At 40.5% G+C, this 27055-nt stretch overlaps 1 protein-coding gene across 8 annotated transcripts in view; it reads left to right on the top strand.

Annotated features, from left to right (window-relative positions):
- Window positions 1-27055, top strand: part of CEP120 (centrosomal protein 120) — a 118967-nt gene that overhangs the window by 47522 nt on the left and 44390 nt on the right. For 3 of the 8 annotated variants that reach the window (XM_077911428.1, XM_077911433.1, XM_077911434.1), the window contains 6 exons: window positions 7740-7821; window positions 11780-11936; window positions 13299-13413; window positions 16467-16608; window positions 21212-21360; window positions 25679-25876. In XM_077911428.1, the coding sequence (XP_077767554.1) occupies window positions 7773-7821; window positions 11780-11936; window positions 13299-13413; window positions 16467-16608; window positions 21212-21360; window positions 25679-25876 (810 nt within the window). In that variant the 5' untranslated portion in view covers window positions 7740-7772. Of the gene's footprint in view, window positions 1-7305; window positions 7525-7739; window positions 7822-11779; window positions 11937-13298; window positions 13414-16466; window positions 16609-21211; window positions 21361-25678; window positions 25877-27055 lie in introns of those variants that run through there. The other 5 variants (XM_077911431.1, XM_077911430.1, XM_077911429.1 and 2 more) reach the window with 3 other exon arrangements.

The raw sequence follows: 27055 nt of genomic DNA, 5'->3' as shown, positions 1-27055 counted from the left end.
GAACGGCAAATTAAGCCTAAACCCAGCAGGAGAAGAGAATTAATAAAGATTAGAGCAGAAATCAATGAAATAGAAACCAAAAGAACAGTAGAACAGATCAATGAAATTATGAACTAGTTCTTTGAAAGAATTAGTAAGATTGATAAACCCCTGGCTAGACTTATCAAAAAGAAAAGAGGAAGGACCCAAATAAAATTGTGACTGAAAGAGGAGAGATCATAAAAACCACCAAAGAAATACAATAATAAAAACATAGTATAAGCAACTATATGCCAGCAAATTAAGCAATCTATAAGAAATGAATGTATTTCTAGAGACATATAAACTACCAAAACTGGGACAGGAAAAAATAGAAAACTGAACAGACCCATAGCCAAAATCAAAAACCTCCCAAAAAACAAGAATCCAGGGCCAGATGGCTTCCCAGGGGAATTCTACCAAACATTTAAAGAAGAATTAATGCTTATTCTCTGAAAGAAATTGCTACAGAAAATAGAAATGGAAGGAAAACTTACAAACACTAAGAAGCCAGCATTACCTTGATAACAAAACCAGACAAAGACCCCACCAAAAAGGAGAATTACAGACCAATATCCCTGATGAACATGGATGCAAAAATTCTCACCCAGATACTAGCCAATAGGATCCAACAGCACATTAAAAGGATTATTCACCATGACCAAGTGGGATTTATTCCTGGGCTGCAAGGGTAGTCTACTACATTAATAAAAGAAGGGACAAGAGCCATATGATCCTCTCAATAGATGCAGAAAAAGCATTCTTTCTTGATTAAAACTCTTCACAGCATATGGATATAGAAAACATACATCAATAACATAAAAGCCATCTACGAAAAGCCACTTCTAATATTATTCTCAATGGGGAAGAATTGAGAGCTTTTCCCCTAAGGTCAGGTACATGGCAGGGATACTCACTCTCACAACTGTTGTTCAGCATAATACTAGAAGTCCTAGCCTCAGCAATCAGACAACAAAAAGAAATAAAAGGCATCTGGATTGGCAAAGAAGTCAAACTCTCACTCTTCACAGATGATATGATACTCTATATGGAAACCCCATAAGACCCCATCCCAAAATTGCTAGAACTCCTACAGGAATTCAGCAAAGTGGCAGGATATAAAATCAATGCACAGAAGTCAGTTGCATTTCTATACACTAACAATGAAACAAAAGAAAGGGAAATTAAGGAGTCGATCCCATTTATAATTGCACCAGAACCATAAGGTACCTAGAAATAAAACTAACCAAAGAGGCAAGGACTTGTACTCAGAAAACTATAGAACACTTATGAAAGAAATTGAGGAATACACAAAGAAATGGGAATACGTCACATGCTCATGGATTGGAGGAACCAATATTGTTAAAATGTCTGTGCTGCCTAGTGCAATCTATACATTCATTGCAATCCGTATCAAAATACCATCAATTTATTTCACAGAATTGGAACAAATAATCCTAAAATTTGTATGGAACCAGGAAAGATCCCGAATAGCCAAAGGAATGTTGAAAAAGAAAACCAAAACTGGTGGCATCTCAATTCCAGATATCAAGCTATATTACAAAGCTATAATCATCAAGACAGTATGATACCGGCACAAAAACAGACACAAATATCAGTGGAACAGAATAGATAATCCAGAAATGGACCCTTAACTCTATGGTCAACTCATCTTTAACAAAGCAGAAAAGAATATCCAGTGGAAAAAATGAGTCTTTTCAACAAATGCTATTGGGAAAATTCTGGGCAGCCATATGCAGAAGAGTGAAAATAGGCCATTTCCTCATACCTTATACCTCATACCATACACAAAAATAGACTCAAAATGGATGAAAGACCTAAATGTGAGACAGGTAGCATTCTCTATGACCTCAGCCACAGCAACTTCTTGCTAAACATGTCTCCAGAGGCAAGGGAAACAAAGATAAAAATGAACTATTTGGACTTCATCAAGATAAAAAGCTTTTGCACAGCAAAGGAAACAGTTTACAAAACCAAAAGACAATGACAGAATGCGAGAAGATATTTGCAATTGTCTTACCAGATAAAGGGCTAGATCCAAAACCTATAAAGAATTTACCAAACTCAACACCTAAAGAACAAATAATCCAATTGAGAAATGGGCAGAAGACTTGAACAGACATTGCTCCAAAGAAGATATACAAATGGCCAAGAGATACTTGAGAAAATACTCTACATCACTTGGCATCAGGGAAATGCAAATCAAAACCATGATGAGATATTACACCAGTCAGAATGGCTAAAATTAACAAGTCAGGAAATGACAGATGTTGGTGAGGATGAGAAGAAAGGGGAACCTCGTACAATTTGGTGGGAATGCAAGCTGGTGCAGCCACTCTGGATAAACAGTATCGAGGTTCCTCAAAAAGTTGAAAATAGAGCTACCTTAAAACCTGGCAATTACACTACTAGGAATTTACCCCATAGACAGAAATGTAGTGATTCTAAGGGGCACCTGCACCCCAATGTTTATTGAAGCAATGCCCACAATAGCCAAACTATGGAAAGAGCCCAGATGTTCATCAACGTATGAATGGATAAAGATGTGGTATATGAATACAATGGAATACTCAGCCATCAAAAAAAAAAAAGAGAAATCTTGCCATTTGCAATGACTAGGATGGAACTAGAGGATATTGTGCTAAATGAAATAAGTCAGAGAAAGACAAACATTATCTCACTCATACGTGGAATTTAAGAAACAAAACGGGATCATAGAGGAGGAGAGGAAAAAGTAAAACAAGACGAGAGGGAGACAAACCATAAGAAACTCTTTATTTTTTTTTAGATTTATTTTTTTATTTACTTATGAATGATAGAGAGAGAGGCAGAGAGAGAAGCAGGCTCCATGCCAGGAGCCCGAGGTGGGACTCGATCCTGGGACTCCAGGATCGTGCCCTGGGCCAAAGGCAGGTGCTAAACTGCTGAGCCACCCAGGGTTCCCCAGAAGCTGTTAATCATGGGAAACAAACTGAGGGTTTCTGGAGGGGAGGTAAGGTGGGGGGATGGGGTAACTGGGTGATGGACATTAAGGAGGGCATGTGATGTGATGAACACACACATGGGGGTTATGTAAGACTGATGAATCACTGACCTCTGCCTCTGAAACCAATGAGACATTACATGTTAATTACTTGAATTTAAATTAAAAACATTTTTTTAAATAAAGTAAATAAATAAAAGAAAAAATCAAATCAGTAGGGCACCTGGGTGGTTCAGTTAAGTGTCTCACTCTTGATTTCAGGTCAGGTCATGATCTCAGGGTGGTGAGACTGAGCCCTGCATTGGGCTCCACACTGTGCCAGCTCCCTCTGGCTCTCTACTTGCTCTCTCTCTCAAATTAAAGAAAGAAAGAAAATCAAAGGAGTTCACATTAAAATCTATAATTCTAACTTCTAATGGAGCATTAGGAAATCTGGCTTTTACGAGCTGGGCAGAGAAAGGCTGCCCATTAGACAGGCGGGGCCCTCTGCTTCTGCACAGGTCCGGCCCCGCAGGTGTCACTAGTTAATTGCAATCACCTGACCTGAAGGAATGTTTGACTTTGGAGCACCCTGCTGTGGCCTTTGATAAGAGCCAGGAGAGAAGCTGTTTTGGGAGGATATCACCCTTAGAAAATATAGGCCGAGGTGAGGGAACATACAAAAGCTGGTTATCTTTGCAGAACACAAAAAGAAACAAATGACAAAATAATACATCTGTCCATATACACAATAAAAATGGCTAGTAAAGTCCGATTTCATCATAGCTGGGGCTTCTCATTGAAGTAATGCCAATTAATCTTCACAAACACCTATTAACCCTGTTTCACAGATGGCAAAAGTGAGGTTTTATATATACAAATGGCCAAGCAACTTGGGCAAGTCACAAAGTGAATAATATGGCAGGATTTGGAATGCAGTTCTCTATGGCTCTTGGCTATTGGGTTTCCCTGCCTGTCCTGACAGGGCATTAGCAACCCTTCTTCAGGGGAGTAAGGGCACCCAAATTCATTGTCAAATTTATAGGTATCACATACTGAGTTGGAAGGAAAGTCATGTTGACACCGTGTAAGAGTTCCTATCTCCACTCTTCCTCCCTCTGCCAGAAGGAAGCTGTTTTCGGAGACCCTCTGGAAGGTCAGGGTCTGGGACCATGCTTTTACACGTTTTAGGTCTTGAGTACATGTCTTTATGTTACTCCTGCTATCTTGTCTGAAATTGTACTAAGTGCACGTATGTGTGAGTGTGTGTGTTGTGATAAGGGGAAAGAAGAAGGAAGGGACAGAGGAAGGGGAACATAGCTTCCGATCCTTCCTGTCTTGGGCCATAAACGTTGCTGGGGAGACAAAAACAAAAAAAAAACTAGAGGCCTACTATAACAAAAGTGCTTTTCCAAATTGTAAAATAACTTCAGAAAAAGAAAGACTTGGGTCAAAATCCTTTATTTTGTTCTTTACTTTTTGGTAGAAATCCATAAAAACAAAGCTACCTAATATAAGCTTTTATTTATTTTTAAAAGATTTTATTTATTCATGAGAGACAGAGAGAGAGAGAGAAAGAGAGAGGGAAAGAGAGAGAGAGGCAGAGACACAGGCAGAGGGAGAAACAGGTCCCATGCAGGGAGCCCAACGTGGGACTCAATCCCGGGTCTCCAGGATCATACCCTGGGCTGAAGGCGCGGTGCCAAACCACTGAGCCACCGGGGCTGCCCTATGATAAGCTTTTAGGTGGACAATTTGAATTTGCATGTTTATAATGAATTTCATATTGCCTATTACACAAAATTTGTCTTAACAGCATTTGCGTAAGTAAATTTAGGATAAAATATGATGGTTTGTGCTAGAACTGAAGTTACTACTGTTTAATATCACATTTGATAAATTAGATTAGGGATGCCTGGGTGGCTTAGTGGTTAAGTGTCTGCCTTCCGCTCAGGTCGTGATCCCGGGATCCTGGGATGAGTCCCATATCGGGCTCCCCGCAGGAAGCCTGTCTCTACCTGTTTCTGTCTCTGTGTCTCTCATGAATAAATAAATAAAATCTTAAAAAAATTAGATTATAGGGCAGCCCAGGTGTCTCAGTGGTTTAGCGCCACCTTCAGCCTAGGGTGTGATCCTGGAGACGGGATTGAGTCCCAGGTCGGGCTCCCTGCATGGCGCCTGCTTCTCCCTCTGCCCGTGTTTCTGCCTCTCTCTTTCTCTCTCTGTGTCTCTCATGAATAAATAAATAAAATCTTAAAAATTAGATTATAGAATAACAGATAAACGGCTATAGATGCTGGTGGAATTATAATTCCATTTCTAGATGGGATATGTGGGAAGTTTTATGTCATTAATTTGGTACCATATGTAAAAGAAGAACCAACTAAGTTGATGATTTCAGAAGCTGTGATGATATGATTTTGAGGGTAATAGTGTTGTTCAGAGGAGGGGAGAAATCCAGATAAAAGGAACTGTATGAAAATTTTACTACGTGAGAAAGTTTCTGAATTAATTTTAATGGTTTGCCAGATTTTTTGTTTCCGATGTGAGATGATTCTGACATTCAGTGAGGGTTTACAATCTATCTTTTCAGTCTGAAATATCATAAAACAAAACAATGAGGCATCTTGATGGCAATTTCCTAGTTCTCATATAGCTACAAACATAAAGCCCGTTATTGTTCATAGAAAAAGATAATAACTAAATGGCACTTACTACATTTAGGTCCCGAACTAAGAAATTATGTATACTACTATTGTGTAGTGAAACTGAAGCTCAGAGAGGTAAAGTGAGTTGCCTAAGGTCACCTAGCATGTGAATGGTAGAATTAGTTCCCCAACTCTGATTTTCAGGAGTATTCTTTGCACTGGAGACACTTTGGCCCCATTGCTTTGGCCTCCTTTTTTCTAGGATTTAATCTAAATAGTGTTTTGCGCCATAAAAACCTTGCTTTTGGCTTGCTGTTGTTGAACTGTTTGCTGATCCCCAGTATTGTCAATGGGGATCTTCATTAGACTGCTCAACAGATGATATGTTAAATAAGGACATTGGTATTACTTCAACAAAATTTAGACAGTGTTAAACTCCACAGGATACATGACGAATTTCTTTAACGAAGTTTCAAGGGGAAAAAAAAGTGGAAATGAGTGCCTGTGCATGACAAGACACGAAAGACCGATCAATCCGATACACTGCTTTAAAACCTCTCTGGATCCTGATTTGAACAGCGTATACTTACAGGTGTTAGGGAATTTTTTTTTTTAACTTTTTAGGTAAAATAATGCAATTGAGGTTAATATATCAAGGTATTTAAAAAATCTTTATGTGTTAGAGGTACACACTGAAAGAGATGAGTTGTTAGGATACTAGGGTCTTGCTCCAAATTAACGGAGCAAATGAAGATTGGTCTTTAATTGGTAATTGTTGAAGCTGTGTTTCGGGTACTTGCTGGGTTCCCTGTATTACTGTATATCTAGTTTTGAGTCTGTGTGACATCTGACACAAAGAATGCCTTGTTAACGACGAACCCAAAGTAGAGCATTACTTTGGTTTCGGCCTGCAGGATGCCTCCTTTCCAGGGAGCTCTCTCCCCCGCAGTGCACATCCTTCTCCTCTCCTTTTGGGTGCACGGGGATGTGGGGTGGGGATTGTTTTTCCTTCCTACTCACCGCCCCCCTCGCCCCGCCCGGAGGTGCAGTCCCCGCGAGGCCACCTCGGAAGGATTTCTTTCTAATCTTCCCCGGAATTAAGGCCCGAAGGTTGTGGGGCGGGGCGGGGCGCGAGGCTTTGTGTCCTGGCGGTCTCGACCGTGCTAACGAGCTCACCCGGTCGTCAGCCGACCCTGGAACCTGTACTTTCTCATTTCCCTGGCCACGTGACTATGTTTTCGTTTCAGGGTAGTTTCTAAAGTACAGGAAATTCTCGGGGAGTCTACGTCACCGCCAGCAGTTACAGTAATTACCGTAGTGACGCTACTTGTCTTCAAAACGCGAACTTTCATGGTGCGGCGCGAGTACTATTTGGGGCTTTTTCAGTTCAGCCTGAGGTGGCGGTTCAGTCACTGAGGAGAGTTTTGAGCAGTAGTGACGCGGGGCAGCTCTGCGCGTGCTGTGTGCGCGTGCGCGCGCCCGTCCTCCCTGCCGCCCTGGCCCCAGGTGCTGGCGGGCGGGGGCGGAGCGCACGCTCACAGCACTACGGTCGCTGCCGGAAGCGCTCGCCGCGGCAGTGCGCCTGCGCCTTCGGGCCCGCCAAGGCGCCCGCCTTCCCCCGGCCGGCCAGCAGGGGGCGCCGTGGGGCCATGGACGCGGCTTCTCCCTGGGGCTGTGGATCAGGGCTTAAAAGGGCCGAGGCGAAGCCGGCTGAGGGGCGTTCTAGCTGCCGCCGCCCTGGTCTCTATCACCCTTTGTCCTCCAGGCTTCCCCGGCGCTGGGCCTGCGGACCCGGTTGCTAGGCGGAAGCGGGGCGCGGCGGCTGCCGCGGCGGCTGCCCGGGCGTTTGAAAAGCGGCAACGCAGGCGGCAAAAGGTCCTCCGGCGGCGGGCTCGCCTCCCCCCGCGGGCGTGGCCGTGGCCGTGGCCGTGGCCTTGGCCTGGGTCGGGGCAGGGCTCGGGCTGCGCCGGCGGCCCGGGGTCGGGGTCGGGGTCGGGGTCGGGGAGCGCGGAGCGGGCGGTGGGAGCCGCGCCGGGGCCCTGGGGCTGGTCGCGGGCCTGCCGCCCCTCACCCGGTCCCTCTTCCCCCAGGCAGACCCCGCCTGCGGGCCGCGCGCCGCGACCATGGTCTCCAAGTCCGACCAGCTGCTCATCGTCGTGTCCATTCTGGAAGGTGAGCGGCCCGGGGCTTTGCCTGCGCAACTGCAGCCTCCCGAGTTCTCGCAGAGCGGCGTGCGGCCGAGGCCTTGGGACCCGCGAGAACCTGGGCGTCTGGGCTTCCGCGCCCTCCTGGCTCTGGCTCACAGTTGGAGTTAGTTGGGTCTGCTAGGCGATTGACTTAAGACGAATCTCTCAAGGGAGTGTGAGCGCTTAGGGGTAGGAGATGTTTAACGTGAGCAGTCGGAGCCCCAGAGAATGTAGGAAAAACGACTTCCATCCGTAACAGCCTTTTACGTGTGAGCTTAGTGTGCCTGCAGAGCACGTCCTGCTCAGCGGCCCCTGGTCAAGCCATTTGCGAGAACTTTGAGGCAAATACAGATTTCCCGCAGTATTGCAGAGGCTGTTCCCCTTTACGAGCCTTGATAGGGGTCCTAGAGGTCTGGAGTTGTCCAGACTGTTATACGGGCCTCGAGGTTTGGCTTGTTGAATACCTGACATTTGATTATGGGAGGCTTTTGGAGTGTCAGGCACTGTGCTGGGAATGGAAGGATAGGAGAGCCCCAATCAGCGTGCAGAATGTGCATTTTTCAGGGTGTGGAAGAAGGAAAAGACAAGCTCTGGGGATGATTTCCCAGCGGAAGTGATATTGATTTGGGTCCTAAGGGATGATTACATAGGTGTCAAAGGGGAGGAAAGGAGGGCTTTTCACGCAAAGGGAAGAGCCAAGAAAACTCCAGGTATGGAAAAACCAGGCGTATTGTGCAATTGCTTAAATTCAGTGTGGTTGGAAAGTAGGTTGCCGGAAAGTGGAGGACATAGGAATTGGTAGATAGATGGAGGACAGGTGATGAGTAACATGACAAGTCATCTGGAGTGGACCAGAGGGATGGCTGGACTTTTTTTTTTTTTTTTTTCATTTTATTTATTCATTCATGAGAGACACATAGAGAAAGACACACAGACACAGGCAGAGGGAGAAGCAGGCTCCATTCCATGAATGATGTGGGACTCGATCCCGGGTCTCCAGGACCACACCCGGGACGAAGGTGGCGCTACGCCACTGAGCCACACAGGCTGCCTGACTTTTTTTTTTTTTTTTTTTTTTTTTAAGCACCCAGTGGAGGTTTTTTGTGGAGGCCTGGCATGATTTGGAGGATAAAGTGAACGAGTTATAGTGAGTTTTGGACCAGAAAGCTTACCAGAAGCTGTAAACTCTTGAGGCATTTTATTATTTTATTTTATTTTTAAAATAAATTTATTTTTTATTGGTGTTCAATTTGTCAACATACAGAATAACACCCAGTGCTCATCCTGTCAAGTGCCCACGTCCTTGCCCACCACCCAGTCACCCCCACCCCCCGCCCACCTCCCCTTCCACCACCCCTAGTTCGTTTCTCTTGGGGCATTTTAAACTGTTAGGTTACTTATTGTTTAAAGACAGAGGATTGAAATCCCTTTGTCATTTGGTCAGTAAAAGCTTTTGGACTTGCTACTTGATCCCTGCAGGGCAAAGGAGGAAACTGAAATAAAAGGCGTGCGCTGTCTCTCCCTTCAAGGATGTAGTAGTCTGTCTTCTTGGGGAGATCCAATTCAGTTGCAGGACACAGTATGTTGGGAGGCGGTAGAATATTAAAAACACTGGATGTGGGCTGTAAACATTGGTTTTGGGGATGAGTTGGTATGATGTGCTTAAGGGCCGTGAGTGTTAAGGTTGAAAGAAAGTCCTTGCTGGCAATTAGATTACCCAGGCCAGCAGCGATGGAGTAAGTATGGTGGATGGAGTGGTGGAGAGGTCTGTAAGATGCCCCGGGTCAAGGGAGGTGAACACTGAGGAATATTCTGGTAAAATAAGCTTGTGTAGCTGGAGTGAATAGACCCTGGAGGATTTTGACAGCCAAGGAGTTTAGAGTTCATGCTCTAAAAAAGAGGGAGTCGTCCATATTCCTAAGTAGAAGTACATTATTTGCAAGTTTAGTAGCGGTGTTGCAGGGAAGAGAACTTGGATTTAGGGATGTCAGTTAGGTGTTGCCACAAACATAGCTACCACTGGCGTGTGCGCCTGCCTGCAAACCAGCTCCTTTTGTTTGTGTTTCCATCCATCATTGTAACTGTGTTGTTGCCGCAAGCCCAGAACCTGAGAGTCCTTATCTCCCTGGGTAGGAGATCCCCACCTTCCATCCCCACTTTCTCCATCCCCACCTTCCAAATGGTCACCAAGTTTTGTTAGTTTTATTTTTAAAATAATACGAGGTGCTTTGTGTAAACTGGTAAATGAATAATTTTCCACTGTGAGTGCCCTGCTTTGAGGTCCTCATTATCCACCTAATCTAATGTAGTAATCTCTTCAGTAGTCTCTTTCATGAATGGGTTTTTTTTTTTCCTTTTTCCTTTTTCAGAGAACGTCTACTGTTCTTATCACTAGGGTAATTGTTTTGAAATGCAAATCTTATTGTCTTAAGATCCTTCAGTGTCCTAAGGGATAATGTCTCTACTTTTTAGAATGGATTCATGGCCCTTTATGATACATCTCTTGCCTACTTTTTCAGCTTTACCTCTTCTCCTGTCGTATGTTCATATATTTCCAGCTCCTTAGTTAAATTGAGCTACCTGCGGTTTCTTGACTTTAGCTCTAGAAATGCCCTTTATTCAAAAGAAAATGATGAGGTTTCTACCATGAGCAAAACTGGGGCACCTGCTGATTCCAAGGATGAAAAAGACAAGGTTTCTGTTCTCGGAGTATTGTCTTTGGAATGAGGCAGGCACCTGTTCGTTCCAGTACATATTCTTGTTCTAAGGCCAGTTGGTGCTTTTAGTTATGATAGTGTGACTGAAAATACAGGTTTTTTGACATTGATGAAATTCATCTGGGCAAGCCGGTGATCTTTTAGAGTGGCTCAAAATGAGTGCAGGGAGAGGCCTCTGTGACTGCTAATTGGGAGAGCTGAGCCACATGTGGTAAGACTTCTAGATGGGGAGTTTCAAATGAGAGCTTCAGGTTGAAAGTCACAGGATTGCAGTCAAGATCTCTCTGACCTCTTCCTTACAAAGTAGCTTGTACCAGGGTGAGTAGCAGCTGGGATGTATTTATTTAACAGTGGTCAACGCTCATCTCACCAAAATATGCCTCACCAGACCTATAAACAGGTTGAATGTTTGCGGTGTTTTCAGTTTCTCTTTCCACTAGACCCTCAATTCCTTAAGGCCAAGTACTCTCTGTATCCCAGCCTTTGTCATAATTAATACCTGACTCTGATGTGCCTTCAGTAAACAGGGAAGGAATGGAGCAGGCAGTACCAGTGGAAAATGATGTGTAGACAGAATATTTTATTCCTTTTGATCATTTACAACATTGTCCTTGAGATTTGAATGAATCTGTAAAGAAACCTGTGTCTCTTTTTCCCTGGCCAATTTGCTGAGTATTTAGGCAAATTAAGATACAGGCAAATTAAGAAACAGATTGTCTTTTTTTTTTTTTTGCTAACTTGATTATTTCCCAACTCTCCTGACAACTTCATTGTTCCATATTCACTGCTGGTATAGTAATACCTAAAATAGTGAAATCACATTTTTAATTGTTTAGTACTACGTTGGCATTGAGATCTTTGCTGCTCAGAGGGCAAATCAAGGACAATAGCATTGACCTCAGATGGGATCTTGTTAGAAATGCAGCCTCTTAGGCCCATCCTAGACCTAGTGAACCAGGATATACATTTGAGCAGGGTCACCAGGTGATTCCTGTGCATGTTGATGTTTGAGAAGCACAAGTTTACAAATTGTAGCTTTCACTTTGATTCGTTTGTTGTGAATCATGAATTTGTACATGTTTAGTAAGTAATTAGTGGAATATAGAAGTCAACAACTCCTGATGTAGATCAGTTTTTAAAATGTGCTAAAAGATTATATTTGAAAAAAAAAATCATATTTTGATGGTTGTATGCTTCTGATTAATCCTTATAGTCTTTTAATTCCAGGTCGCCATTTCCCCAAGCGTCCAAAGCATATGCTTGTAGTAGAAGCAAAGTTTGATGGAGAACAGTTGGCTACCGACCCTGTGGACCACACTGACCAGCCAGAATTTGCTACAGAGTTAGCCTGGGAGATTGACAGGAAGGCCCTTCATCAGCACAGGTGACTGATGTTCTCAGTTCCTCCCTACTCTGTGTTTCAGGCTCCTAGAGATGAGTAAATTTATATCCTATTAGATTATAGTAACAATGATAATAATACCTGTTTAGTAGTTTTGTAATGTGCCAGATTTTCAAAGTACTTTGTAGTAATAATTCATTTGAGCATCAGAACAGCCCTATGAAGTGGGTGTTAGGATTTCCTCCCCATTACGAGTGAGGCATCAAAAGGTAAGTAACTTGTCGTAAGTTAGCTGGTTGGCTGTAGAGCCCAGCCATTTGACCGCTAGAGCCTGCATCTCTAACTGCTACATCTAGTTTTTCTGATGTCTGAGAGAATAGACGTTATAGAAGGGAATAGATAGATATTCTGTAATGATGCCTAGCCAATATTAATGAGGGTTGGAACTCATTGTAATTTCTGTTACTTCATTTGTTATATATACTTGACCTGCCAAGGACATATAAATATGTGTATATAGTAATTACATAAAAGACTCTAAAATAGGGCAGCCCGGGTGGCTCAGCGGTTTAGTGCCACCTTTAGTCCAGGCGCTGATCCTGGAGACCCAGGATTGAGTCTGACATCAGGCTCCCTGCATGGAGCCTGCTTGTCCCTCTGCCTGTGTCTCTGCCTCTCTCTCTCTCTCTCTCTCTGTCTGTCTCTCATGAATAAATAAAATCTTTAAAAAAATATATTTTATACTTGATTTTAGACATATAAACATTGGGTATCAGGACATAAAACAAGCTTAAAGTTAGAATGTCTTATTTCTTGAACTCAGATGACTGGAAACAGGCAAGAGCACAGATACTTGTATTTTAAAAAGCATTGAAAAAATATTTTTCTGGGAAACACAGAATGACTTCATTCCTTGCTATGACCTAGGACTAGAACAAGTAAAATTGCAAAGTTCAAAAATGAATGTCAGGAGAAATTTATTTTTTTCTATGACTAAATTTGTTGGATTTGAAAGGGTAATAAATTCTTAGAGGAGATCACAGTTTTGTTTTCAGTGGCTTCTGGAATAGTTTGTGATTTTATGGTAATTAATTCCTAAGTTTATTTCATTATTAAAGTGACAGAGCTTTAAATATTTATTTGTATTTGTAGTTTTATGTGTGTGTGACAGTAGGAGGAAAATATTGTGAAATCAGTCTTTGAATATTACTTGGTATAAAGATAAATGGGTGTAATTAATAGTTGGGATCAGTTGAAGAATATTTCAGAAAATATAGTTTTTAGTTATCTAACAAAATTATAATTGTCCTAGTAGTAGGGGGCAGCTTTTTCAAAGCTAACAGAACATCAGTTCAATATTAAACAGAAGCTACTTTATCTCTAATGTAAATTGTTACTTTACAGGTTGCAACGTACTCCTATCAAACTGCAGTGTTTTGCCTTGGATCCTGTATCTTCAGCCAAGGAAACTATAGGTTACATTGTTCTAGACTTAAGAACTGCTCAAGAAACAAAGCAGGTACTAGCCTTTTGATGTTTTGTTACTGATTGTTTTGTCGATTTGTGGTAGATGCTAAATTGATGGAAAGGACAGGGAGTATTGGACCTGAAAGGTGGAGGGTTGAGCCTGGATGGCACTTCTTATCTTTCGGTTGATAAATTTGATTTAGAAAATCCTGGTCTTTTGGTCATTTCTTTGACCTAGAACTATTTTTCCCAAAGGAGACTGTCTGTGAGCTCAAACATATGGTCACGATACTCTTACCTGGAGCTTAGCACGTTCACCTGCTGAGCTTTGCTTTGAGTGGTAAACCTCTTGCAGTGTTCCTCCCTTCAGTGAATGATCACAACTCTTCTTCCAGGCATGCAAGCTCCAAGTCCAGGAGTCTTCCTCCACACCTCGCTTTTCAGGCCATCATGCATCCCTTTCCAGCCACCCCGATCCAGCTACTATTCTACATTTTCACTGTCTCGATCCCAGCCTCAGCCACTGTCCTTTCTTTCTTTTTTTAAAGATTTTATTTATTTATTCATGAGAGAGAGAGAGAGAGGCAGTGACACAGGCAGAGGGAGAAGCAGGCTCCATGCAGGGAGCCTGATGTGGGACTTGATCCCGGGTCTCCAGGATGATGCCCTGGGCTGAAGGCGGTGCTAAACCACTGCGCCACCCGGGCTGCCCGCCACTCTGCTTTCTTCTCCTTTCATGGCTGTGGTAGTAGCCATCTCACTGGTTTCCCAGCTTCCTGCTCCTTGAATTGCTCCTGTAGCAGTCGGAATGAATAAACATACTGCAATGCACTTAGGTGATGTTAACAGTAACCCCCCCACCCCCAACACACACATACACAGGAACACACACACAGAGAAGGGAAAAGAATTCAGGGTTTGATTCCTAGGTCAGTGCTTTCTGTTACTGAAAATGTTTCTTTCATCTGTTTAAAATCTCTCTAACATTTTTTTATGTTACTTTGGAAATGCTTTACTTTCAATTTTTATTACTTTTGTCACAACTCTTTTAAGAGAAAACAATTAAAAACTTGTTTTTGAAGTCCTTTATTTTTTTATTTAAATTCAGTTATCCAACATATCATACATTATTAGTTTCAGATACCATTTTTTCAATAATTTATCAGTTGTGATTAACACCCATTGCTCATTACATCCTTTATTCTTGGTATGAATCCTGAATTAGAATTCTGTCAAGAGGGGTGGCTCAGCGGTTTAACGCCTGCCTTTGGCCCAGGGCGCAATCTTGGAGTCCCGGGATCGAGTCCTACGTCGGGCTTCCGGCGTGGAGCCTGCTTCTCCCTCCTCCTGTCTCTGCCCCTCTCTCTCTCTCTCTCTCTCTCTCTCTCTCATAAATAAATAAATAATAAATAAATAAATTAAATAAATCTTTAAAAAAAAAAGAATTCTGTCAAGAAACATTGATCTGTTACCAACATTTTCACTACTGATGGCCATGATATTTACAAATGAGCCAGGTAGCTTAGCCCAAATTTGGAATCCTTCAAAAGAAGCTGAAATTTTAAAATGTTTCACAAGATAATCTTTTTCTCCTCCCTCCTGGGGTACTATTCCTCAGCCCTCTGCGCTCGGGTTCTGAAAAAGGTTTTCTTTCTTGAATCTTAGCTCCTCAATCATGATTTTGTCCCTGATTCACTTGATTAGCTTTACTACAACTTGCACAGGACACTTCTGCAGTGGCTTTGGTTACGGAGGAGGTAAATTCTCTTGAGGGGAGGATACTGAGGTGGTCTTGCCTGCAAACGCTTTGGGCATTCCTCCTCCTTACCCCTTACCTCTGGTCCCATAGGGCACTTTGTCGTCATGTTTGCTTTTTATCACTATTAGGGTTAAGGAGAAATGTTTCAGAATTAAGAATTTTAGGAAAACCAAATGTTGTCTTGCTTATTCTCTCCTGTTTATTTTTTTTTTATTTTATTTTTTTCTCTCCTGTTTATTAGCAGAAATACTTGAATTGGTGAGTAGAACGTATGAAGTTAAAAATAAATTGATTCTCTATAAATGAACATCAACACAGAAAAGCTCAGATTTTTCTGACTTACGTAACGGAAAAATATCTCATAAATTCTTTAAGTTGCTAAAACTCTTTTTCAAGCTTATACTTAAAATGATAAAATATCTATCATAGAGAATACATCAAGAGACTGAGTTTTTGCTTTTAAAAAACCTTGGGTGTAGATTTTAAAGGCTATGGTCTAGTTAGTCCTCTTTAATTTATCAAACGAAAACTTGATACAAGACAGCAGCTTTTGGTTTTGGGCTTTCTGTATAAGCACCAGTTCCTGCGGATTTATATAACAGCGGTCAGAGTAAGAACACTGTTTCCATTGATTGCATTGATGCTCTGGCAGGAATGAAACTGGTGGTTCTAGGCCATGACCCTCAGGCTGGCTTGAGTACTAGAATTTCTCAGAGTTACTCTGGTGAGGGTGTTGAGGTAATCCAGGCTGTTTGATTCTATGAGAAAGCCTTTGTATTGCAGTCAGGTACATGGTTCATAACCCAGAACTCTACCTCAGGTCTCTGCTTTACCATTTTGCTAGTATCTTTAAAAAAAAATGTTATTTATTTATTTATGAGAGAGACAGAGAGAGAGGCAGAAACATAGGCAAAGGGAGAAGCAGGTTCTGGGACTTGATCCCAGAACCTCGGGATCATGACCTGAGCCAAAGGCAGACGCTCAACCACTGAGCCACCCAGGCATCCTGCTAGTGTCTTTTGTTAATACCAGCTTTCCTTTTCCCTCATTTGATACATGCAGAATAGCAGAAATGGGATATGCAGGCATATGCTGGAAAAAGTGGAAACTTAGGGCTTCGGGGTGTGGAAAGTTGGTAGTATACACTTCTGGTTTCAAGAGGAAGTTCAGTTAGCTTCCTAATAAGCAGGATGAAATTCTTTGGATGAAAATGTGAAAGATATTTTAAAAGAGGAGAAAGTACTGAGGAACTACGGGAAATATATTTGGAACCTTAGAGAATGTTGCCTACTCTCGTCGATGTCCTGTTCATTATTGAGATGTTTGTGTTTTTTGTTCCTCTGCAGGCTCCAAAGTGGTACCAGTTGTTGAGTAATAAATACACCAAATTCAAGGCTGAGATCCAGATAAGCATTGCTTTGGAAACAGATACAAAGGCACCAGTGGATAGTTTTAAAGCTAAAGGAGCTCCCCCTCGAGATGGAAAAGGTTTGTGCATCATCCCTAAAGACATCTCTGAAAAAGTTGGAACTGTGGACTAAGACTTGGGGAATGTGGAGTGTATGATAGGAAACACATGCAGGAGTGTAAACTGATGTTACTCCAGTGCACCAGACAGGTGTGGTGATGCTGTTAACCACGCGACACTTCCTGCTCTGAGCTCTTGTTTACAAAATGTAGAAAGAGAGCAGTATTTTCCTTTCTTCATTTGGTATGTAACTGAAGAAAGCAGAATTCTGTTTTATTAAAAATTTAACATTGGGGAAGATTTTCTTCCTGGGATGAGTGCAGGAGAGTCAAAAATTTATACTGTTTTCTCATCCCTTACTTGTTAACAGGACCTTCATAATTTTTTTTTTTAACTAATAAACATTCTTTTTATAGAGCATTTTGAGATTTACAGCAAAATGGAATGGAAAGTATAGTGTTGCTATATACCCTGATCTCCCTGGCCACACAACCTCCCCACCATCAGCATCCCTCACCAGAGACGGCAGTTGGTAAAATTGACGGACCTACCTTAACAAATTACTATCACCCAAAATTCATAGTTTATAGTGAGATTTATTTCTGGCAATTCATAGTCTGTTTGGACAGAGGTGTAATGAGACACATCTGCAATTGTAGTATCCTACAGAATAGTTTCACTGCTCCAAAAGTTATCTGCTCTACCCCCTTCCCCCCCAACTCTGTTTTGTTTTGTTTTTTTTTTTAATTGAAGTATAGCTGACATAAATGTTCCATTAGTTTCAAGTGTGCATGATGATTTGACTAGTTTCTTCCTTATGTTGTGCTCACCACACATGTAGATACCCTCTGTCATCATTCAGGGCTTTCAGAGTACCATCACTGGATTCCCTTGGCTGTACCTTTCATCCCTGTGATTTCCTTGTCATGTCCCATTACTGCAGACCAGTACTTCCCACTCTTCCTCACTCATTTTGCCCTTCCCTCTACTCCTATCCTCAGCAACCATCAGTTTGTTGTTGGTGTATTTATAGATCTGATTCTGCTAGAAATATATTTTGCATCATCTGCCAACAAAGACAGTTTTATATCTTTATTCCCGCTTGGCGTGCGTTTGTTTCCTTCATTTATCTTACTGTATTAGCCAGGACTTGCAGTATGATACTAAAAACACTGATGAAAGTAGATGCTTTGTTTCTGTAGGGTTTTTATGAATGTTCTTTATCAAGTTGAGGAAGTTACTTTCTATTTGTAGTTTGCTTAGGGTGTTTTATTAATATCTAGTATTGGACTTTGTCACATGCTTTTTCTTCATCTTTTATACCACCATGTGGTTTTTCCTCATCAGCCTTTTGATGTGATTAATAGTAACAGATTTTCCAATGTTGAACTAAAAACTTTCATACCTGAAAGAACTCGCATTTGGTTGTGGCGTATAGTTCTTCCTAGACATAGTTACGTTCAGTTGACTAATATTTTGTTGAGAATCTGTGCATGTATATTAATGCGAGATAGTGTTCTGTTTTCATGTAACCTTTTGTCTGGTTTTGACATCAGGGTAATGCTGATCAATTTGACATCAAGGTAATGCTCATAGGACAAGTTGGGAATTATTTCCTCTGCTTCTATCACCTGAAAAAGATTACAGAGAATTGGTATTTTTTCCTTGAATGTTTGCTAGAATTCACCAGTGAAGTCATCAGGGTGTGGTGCTTTCTGTTTTGTAAAGCTATTATTGATTCAATTTCATTAAATGATACAGGTATATTGAGATTGTATGAGTTTGGGCAGACTGTCTTTTTAGGGAAATTGGTCCATTTCATATGGGTTATTGAATTTGTGGGTATAAAATTGTCCTCATAGTATTCTTCAGTATCCTTTTAATGTCCATGGAATCTGTAGTGAGGTCCCTTACTTGAGATGATAATTTATGTTTTTCTCTCCCTTTCTCTTAATAACATTGGCTATGTCCTTAATGGTTTCATTGATGTTTTTGGAGAGCCAGCTGTTTTCTTGGATTTTCTTCATTGACCTCCTGTTTTCAGTTTCAGTGATTTTAGCTCTAGTTTTTATTATTTCTCTCCCTCTGCTGGCTTTGAATTTAAGTTGCAAAAATTTGCTGTTCTTTTTCTCTTTTCCTGAGATAGAAGCTTGGATTTTTGGTTTTGTTTTGCTTTTTAATATACCTTGTCACTTTTTGTTGAAGAGTGGATATGATCTATGGGGTAAGAAGAAAATGGGCCTTCAGTAACATAGAGGTGAGGTGTGGGGAGAGGGGGAGCTTTCTGTGATTGAGTCTCAGTCTTTGGATGAACCTGTCCGATCTAGGTCATACATCTGTGGCAGGAGTACCACGGAAGTGGTGCTCTCTTCTCATTGCATCTTAGCAAGTCACGTGCAATTTTGATTTGTCCCATTACTGATGATATGATGATACTCACACTGGTTACTTGATTAAAGTAGTATATGTTCTCAAATGTAAACTTATTATCTTTTTTTCTTAAGTAACTAATATTTGGTGATACATTGTTAAAAATTATTAAATTACTCTTTCCTTGTCAAATCTTCAGTTTACGTATATTGTATAAATTTGGACTTAATGGTGTTCTCTTTTTGTGTAATGGGCTAAAATACTTACTATTGTTTCTCCCAGATGTGTGCAAGCAGAGCCCCTTCAAGCTGCTGCTCTTTCCTTTAGCCTGTCTCTCCATAATTCTTTGAGCTTTTCCTTGGTTTCTGGCATAGGAAGATGGTACAGACTTATTTTGTTCTTGCCCTGTCTCAGCCCTGAATACAGTTGTTAATGTTTTAGGGAGCCTTGCTTCCTTTTAGTAAAGAAGGATGTTTAGGAGTCAAGGTCCAGGTAAAAGGTATGCCAATTGCTACCGGGGTGTTCTGCTCCCGGGGCCTTCCTGTGGAAAATGTGAGGGAGATGGTTCATGAATGTATTCATATTCACACATATATACAGAAATAATGGATATATATACATGCACCAGCACCCCATACATATATACCTTGATATCTGTGTTTAGCCTTATATTGAGTGAACAGTGTATATTCACACTGACACCTTCAAGTTTTATAACTCCCTGGTAAAGAGAGATCTGTCATAGTTACTCTTTTAGTTTCTAATCTCTGCTGATCATGCTATTTAATGGCTGTCTTTATTTAAGTGATTGTCACGGGCTGTGCTAAGTGCTTTCCTTCCATTATTTAATTTGTTCTTCTGAAAAACATTATAAAAGCTTTGCAAAATTAAAAATGGGAACTGAAAGAGATCATATAGTTTCCCCATAAAACTAGTAAATGCCGGATTTGGGATTGGAACCTTGGTCTGTGTTGTGGAGTGTCTCTGCACCTAACTAACCATTGTGCTATTTTTAGCCAGTGCTGCAGTAAGTTTGTTTCTTCTGGGTTAACCCTGTGTGCCACACCACCTGTCCCCGTGCCCCCCCCATCCCCTCATCAGAGTCACAGCTGTCCTTTCCGCAGCCCTAATACTTAGGAAACACTTGTGTTTTTGTTTTTAAGATTTTATTTATTTATTCATGAGAGACACAGAGAGAGAGAGAGAGAGAGAGAGAGAACACAGAGGAGAAGCAGGCTCCATTCAGGAAGCCTGATGTGGGACTCAATCTCAGGACTCCAGGATCATGCCCTGGGCTGAAGGCAGGTGCCAAACTGCTGAGCCACCCAGGGATCACCAACATTTAGTTTTAAACTGATTTTCAAGCCAAAGGTGTAAATTGCTCTGGCTGCAAAATAGGATAGGGTGTGCGTATATCTGAGGTGTGCATTATAGCACTTCTCAAAATTGTTTCATGGTTTCTTCTTCTTAGAAAACTGTCCTAGTCTTTGAGCATGGCCTGCAGGAAGGCTATATGATCAGGTGTCTGCTCCACATCTTCCTGTGAGTCCTCACCCAGTGATTCAGCACTGCACACACACCTCAGTTCTCCAACCACATGCTTTCTCTTCCCAGGCTTTGTAGTGCAGTTCCTTCTGCTTGGAACACATTTTCTACTCCCTTATTATCTATTCATTCACCTTTCTCTTCTTAGCCAGGTTGGGCTGACTTTTCAGTTCCTAGTTTAGATCGACTTCTTTGGGAAACCTGTGATGCCTCTTCCCTGTGGTTTATTAAATTAAAATGCTAATGTATTTGGAAATAAGGATTTTATGTGCAGAAAGAAAATGGTGGTTAAATAAGGTTTCTTTGGAGAGTGTGTTTATTTTATTTATTTTTTTCCTAAAGATTTATTTATTCATGATAGACCCAGAGATTGAGAGAGAGGCAGAGACACAGGAGGAGGGAGAAACGGGCTCCATGCCGGGAGCCCAACGTGGGACTCGATCCTGGGATTCCAGGATTGCGCCCTGGGCCAAAGGCAGGCGCCAAACCGCTGAGCCACCCAGGGATCCCCTGGAGAGTGTGTTTAAAAAAGTAAATAAATTAAAAAAAAAAAAAAAAAAAGTAAATAAATAAAAGGAAACCTTACTGAGGTACTAACTATATCCATGAAAACTGCCAAGCAAAATACAAAGCTCAATCAGCTGTCAAAATCTTAAGGTGGTTTTATAGCAAACCATAATGTAGTTTAATTGCTTTTTCCCTTTAAAGTACCTGCCAACCTATCTGGACTTGACCCAAAGGACATTGTGGCAGTGCTGAATGAGGAGGGAGGCTACCATCAGATTGGACCAGCAGAATATTGCACTGACTCCTTCATTATGTCGGTGACCATTGCATTTGCCACCCAACTGGAGCAGGTGAGACTCTTCTTCTGATTAGTAATTCACAACTGAAAATATTGACTATTTTTTTTTTTTTAATTTGCTTTTTAGGTGTTAAAAGGCAAATTGTGAGTGGACTTTTTTTCTTTTAAAAGATAACGTAGGAAAATGTTTTCATTCATATCAGAAAGCATTTCTGCCTAAAGAAAAGAGTAAATTGGTATGAATTTATTAGTAAGAGAATAAATGAAATCTTAGAATTTAGATGAAAGACCATCCGTAAACACTATTTCCTGTTGTACTGTGTGGCATTATAAGGACTGGCCAGAAAGCATATTTTTCAAAGTATTGAAAAATTGACTTTTTAGAAATTTTGCAATGTTGGAAACCCTTGGTCTCAGTCATACTTTAATAGGTATCATCTGGGATTAGGTTTTACCTTATTTACAAACTAACACATTAGCCAATTACTACTTCTTGGATGATGCCAGAAGACAAAAGATTCTTTGGTCAGAGACTAAAGACTGTATTACTCTCAGCACAGCAAGCAACATGAACATCTTCGTATTGCCTGCTGTTTTTGTTAACCCGTGTCTCAAGGGGTGACACAGAGGTGCTCGGGTGGCTGCTCCACACAGAGCGGGTTTGTATCAGAGCTGAGGAGCATAGAACCTGGGGAATATACCACTATACTTGTAAGTGGTCCTGGTATCTGTCCAGGAAGACTCTTGACCTAATCCCTCGAGGTTACCAGCTGCATAACCAACCCTGGGAAGAGGCATTGGGGGAAAGTGGTCTGGGCCTTGTGAGCTTGGTGCCTTCAGCAAGAACTGTGGGTATGCACAGGACCTATGCCAGCGTTGCCTCCTTTGCAAAAATGGCTCAACACAAAATGAGCTGTTATTTCATCGTCTTTTTTCAGGATCAAACCCAGTTTTTTCAATGATAGGTTGGTCTGCAGCAGCTGAAATAAATTAATATTTTCAAAAATAGAGAATGTGGCTTATGACTTAAATTTTTACCATAGTATTAACTTTTTTAGAGGTACAAAGCTCCCACGCAGTCCACATTTATAAGCAATGTCACTTGTAAGTGACTGTCACACCCTCCCCCATATATATATATGAAATATATATTAGGAAATATTTATAATTTTGTCATACCAAATTCATGCTTTTCCTTTCTCCATCAGTTTCCCCTTTTTTCCATTAAAGCCCTGCTTATAGATTGGCTTTACCTTAATATGCCTTTCTGGCTCAGAGGGTGGGAGGCTAGATGTCCACTGTCTTTTCATTAACCACATCAGACTACACAGTTAATGAGGCTACTAACTCTTGTATTAGTAACTAGATATGAGGCATTTTACATTACCACTTTAATTTTTTTCAACTCTCTGAGGAGGCATAATTTATCATCATTTATTGTTGTCCTGTTCTGTGAAATAGGCATTATACTAACTACTATTTTGAGTCTTACCACAACTTAAGGGGATTATTAATTTTATTGTCAACATCAGGAAACCAAGTCTTAGAAAGGTCTGTAGCCAAGTAAATGACCTAGGTATTTCTGGACATGTGGTCACTGCATATTCTCTTGTTTTAGTATTAACCTTTCTTCCTTCTTGAGCAGTTTTGGAGTAAGATGGATTTGCACAGGTTGTCTTTCTTACTACTTACTACCTACTAGCTGGCTCCATTAATTTAGGCAGTATAACCTTTCTGAGGCTTAAGTTTTCTCGGTAGTAGGATGATGGTAATACCAGCTTTGCCCAGCATGAAGGATGAAATAATACAACCAAAATATGTACCATATAGTTGGTATATGTGAAATTGTATTTGTATGATAAAAGCTTATTGGGAGTAATTGACCTCTTGAATTCACAACTAAAACAATTCTTGGTGATATAGTGTCCCCTTATTGGGAAAATCACTCAGTTTAGTTTTTTAAAAATCTCAAAAACCAGATTGATAACTGGTTGTTGGCATGTTCTGCTAAAAATTAAGCTTAAAAGCTTCCTTGAAACAGCCAGCACAATTACCAATTCAGTGTCAAAAGAACTGAAAACAGGTATTCAAATAAACTTCACAGGAATGTTCATAGCAGTATTCATAGTATCTAAAAGGTGGAAGCAACCCAGATGTCCATCAGTGCATGAATGAATAAACCAAATACCATGTATATCTGTACACTGGAATATTACAAAACTCTAACAGAATGGGGTACTGACGTATACCGCATTGTGGACAAATGTTGAACACATGCTGAGTGAAAGAAGCCAGATACAAAAGGTGACATGATGTGTGATTGCAGTTATATGGAATATACTAAAATACGTGAATCCATAGAGCCCAAAACCAGATGTATGGTTTCCTGGGACTGGAGAAAGGAGTGAATCGAGACTGGCTGCTTCGTGGTTAAGTGTTTGTCCTGGGGATGATGAGAGTGTTCTGGAGCCAGATCGGTGACCAGTGCACTATGACTTTGTGAACGTGCTCATTGTTACATGCATGCTTTTTAATGGTTAGAATGGTACATGTTCTGGTATGTGTATTTCACAGTAATTAAAAAAACAGGAAAAATTAAGCCCAATAGTGTGTTCATCTTTTGCTACTGTTAGGATATGTACCGTTTGCTATTTTCATTATTTAAAAACAAGCCAAGGGTATTATAAGTTAGCCATTTAGTTTTTTTCTCCTCAGGCTAGTGAAAGGTAGTGTAGGAAGCATCTAGTAACAAACTAGCAAAAAACACCTTTTCAGTAGAACATGATGCTCTCAAGTTACATAATGGAGGAATGAGTTAGGAGCAGGAAGACTGGATGGTGATAATCTTACATTCCTCCTCCTTAGATACTAAACGTTGAGGGTTTAAAAAAAAAAACCTACTTTTTAAATACAGGAATGTTAAAGGATTTTTAAGAGAGTCTTTTCTCTGGGAATTACTTGAAATTAAATAAATTGAAATATCTAAGGGCTATCTTTAGTCTTAAAAAATCTTAAAAATTTTATTGCTTTCTGATTATGGAAGAAATCAAAGTCTTGTCTAAATAAATTGAGAACTAATCACTGGTAAGGGTACTATATTTTTGCCTCAGATATTTTCCTATTTGTTTAACAGCTGACGCTGTGCTGGGTGGTAGAGTTATACAAATGAACATGTATTCTGTCTTTTAATCCTTCCAACAACTCTAAAAGAAATGAAGATGGAGATAGAGAGTGATAGAGTAATTTGTCCAAAGCTTCACAGTAAGCCATTAATGGAACCAGGAATGGGGGCTTAATCCAGAATCTGCTCTTAACAATTGTACTTGTATAAGTGCTGGCTCTCTATATAAATCTACTTGATTAAAACCTACTCAAATACAGTTTAATGTTTGGGGTTAAAGTAAACATTAACTTTACATATAAAAATATACCTTATATGAAACAATAGTTGTTGAATATCTACCGTGTTCCTTTACACAAAATAAATGACTTTATTGAATATTTACTATATACAGAATGTGGGGCTGTTTAAGTAGCTAATTCTTTCATTTTCATGAACTCTACAAGCTGTCCTGTAACTTTGCTTGGCCTAAAATATGTCTTAGATAGCTGTCGTGTCGGGATATCCCTGTCTAGCAGCCCTATAACTAAAGTATATTTTAACCATCTCCTCTTGCTGAATACAGCAATTGTTACTTTTAACAACAGTGCTAGTGAACACTTAAGGTCTGTTAGGTATTTTGTATTTTATGGGCTAAGAATTCATGGTTTTGCCATATGTGGCCCTGAAACTACAAGCTTTAGAAATGCAGCAGAAGGATGTTTCCTGTAGTGTTCAAACTGTTAATTTATAGGTTTATCAGTTTTGACAGAGTGGCCAGGAAGGTTTTTTTTTTTTTTTTTTTTTCTCAAAGGCCTGGATTAAGTGGTGTTACATTAAATAGCTTGGATTAAGGTTGTTTAGAACCCTCCTCATATCTATGAAGAGGGTGGCAGAGTAAGAATTTGTAGAAATAAAGTATATGAAAAGCAAGAAAGCTCAGTTTAAGATACTTGACCACTTTCTTCTAAAAGAACTGTCATGTACTCACTCATGGATCAGTTGAATGAAAAGTAAACTTGAAAATTACCGAAATCTCTAAAAATAGTTTTGTCTCTGGGCTTTCCTATGGTGAATCTAGATAAATTAATCAAACTAGTTATTTCATAATAATTTTTCAGAGACTTAGAAATTTTGAGTGATGAATTTTAAGACTTTGAAATTTTAAAAAATCAGCATTTGAGCCAATATTGGGAATTTGTCAGACATGCATAACCATGTATAGTGGTTTACAAATTAATACTCTTTTCTTTTTTCCTTAAATGCTTAGTTAATTCCATGTACCATGAAACTTCCAGAAAGACAGCCTGAGTTTTTCTTTTATTATTCTTTGCTGGGAAATGATGTTACAAATGAACCCTTCAATGATTTGATCAACCCAAACTTTGAGCCAGAGAGAGCATCTGTTCGAATACGTAGCAGCCTAGAAATTCTTCGTATTTACCTGGCTCTTCAGTCTAAACTACAGGTAAGTACTGCAGAAAATTGTTTTTTTATTAGAGATGATTTTCTTAAGCTTTAGAGAGGTATGTAAACTCTTACTTCGGTAGTGAAGGTCACCTTTCTGCCACACCTTTTAATTTCTTACAATTATCCTGACTTGCCAAGTCCTAGCATAACTGTTATTTCTGAATTTTAGGAGATAGACTCTTTTGCCTAGTTATTAGGAAAAGAGGTGTATCAGTTTTCAGGCTTTATAATAAAAAATGAGGCTGGAGCCCAAAGCTCCAGGGCTCAGGGAAGATTTCATCATTAATTAGTGGGCATGGTAGCTATGCACACACAGATCACACTCTGGGATTTCAGAATTTATATTCTTTGCTATTAAATGCAAAGAAATAACAACTTTCCAAAGCCCGCCCTTGAATTGAGTACTTTTATACAGTAATTTTTTTATTGGACTCGCCTAAAAGTGAACCTTAGTGAAAATGACTGTTGTATTTTTATTTTTCATTCATTCATTCATTCATTCATTCATTCATTCATTCATGAGAGACACACAGAAAGAGGCAGAGACATAGGCAGAGTCAGGAGCAGGCTCCCTGTGAGGGACCCTGGGGTCAGGACCTGAGCCAAAGGCAGATACTCAACCACTGAGCCACCCCTGCATTTGTGTTCTATTTTTAATTACAATTGCTTTTCATCAGACTGATGTGGGAGAGTAAAATAAAGGATTAGGTCATCATTTGTTTAATATGATCAGGCATGGGATTTTGCTTGCAATTTGGGTGGAAGGTGGGAAGGGGCCTTAAGATATCATAAAACTATGGGGCGTCTGGGTGGCTCAGTCGGTCAAGCACCTGACTCTTGATTTTAGCTGAGGTCATGATCTCAGGGTCATGAGATCCAGCCCTACCGTGGACTCTGTGCTCAGAGGGGAGTCTGCTTGAGATTCTCTCTCTCTCTCCTCCCTCTGCTCCTCCTGATTCCTGCCCTGAGAGCGTGTGCGCGCTTGCTCTTTCCGTGTGCTCCCTCTCTAAAGAAATCTTAAAAAAAAAAAAAAAATATATATATATATATATAGTAGAACTAAATTTTGGAGATGATTTTGTTAAACCCAAGGTACTAAATAGTGAAATACTGTATAAAATGATGAACTTTTTTTTTTCCTGCATTTCATCTTTGCACATAGTTTTTAACTTTCAAA

This window comes from Canis aureus, chromosome 10 (genome assembly GCF_053574225.1).
Source record: "Canis aureus isolate CA01 chromosome 10, VMU_Caureus_v.1.0, whole genome shotgun sequence".
Classification (NCBI taxonomy): Eukaryota; Metazoa; Chordata; class Mammalia; order Carnivora; family Canidae; genus Canis; species Canis aureus.
Note: the sequence above shows the minus strand (reverse complement) of the source record. Positions and strands in the feature narration are given on the sequence as shown.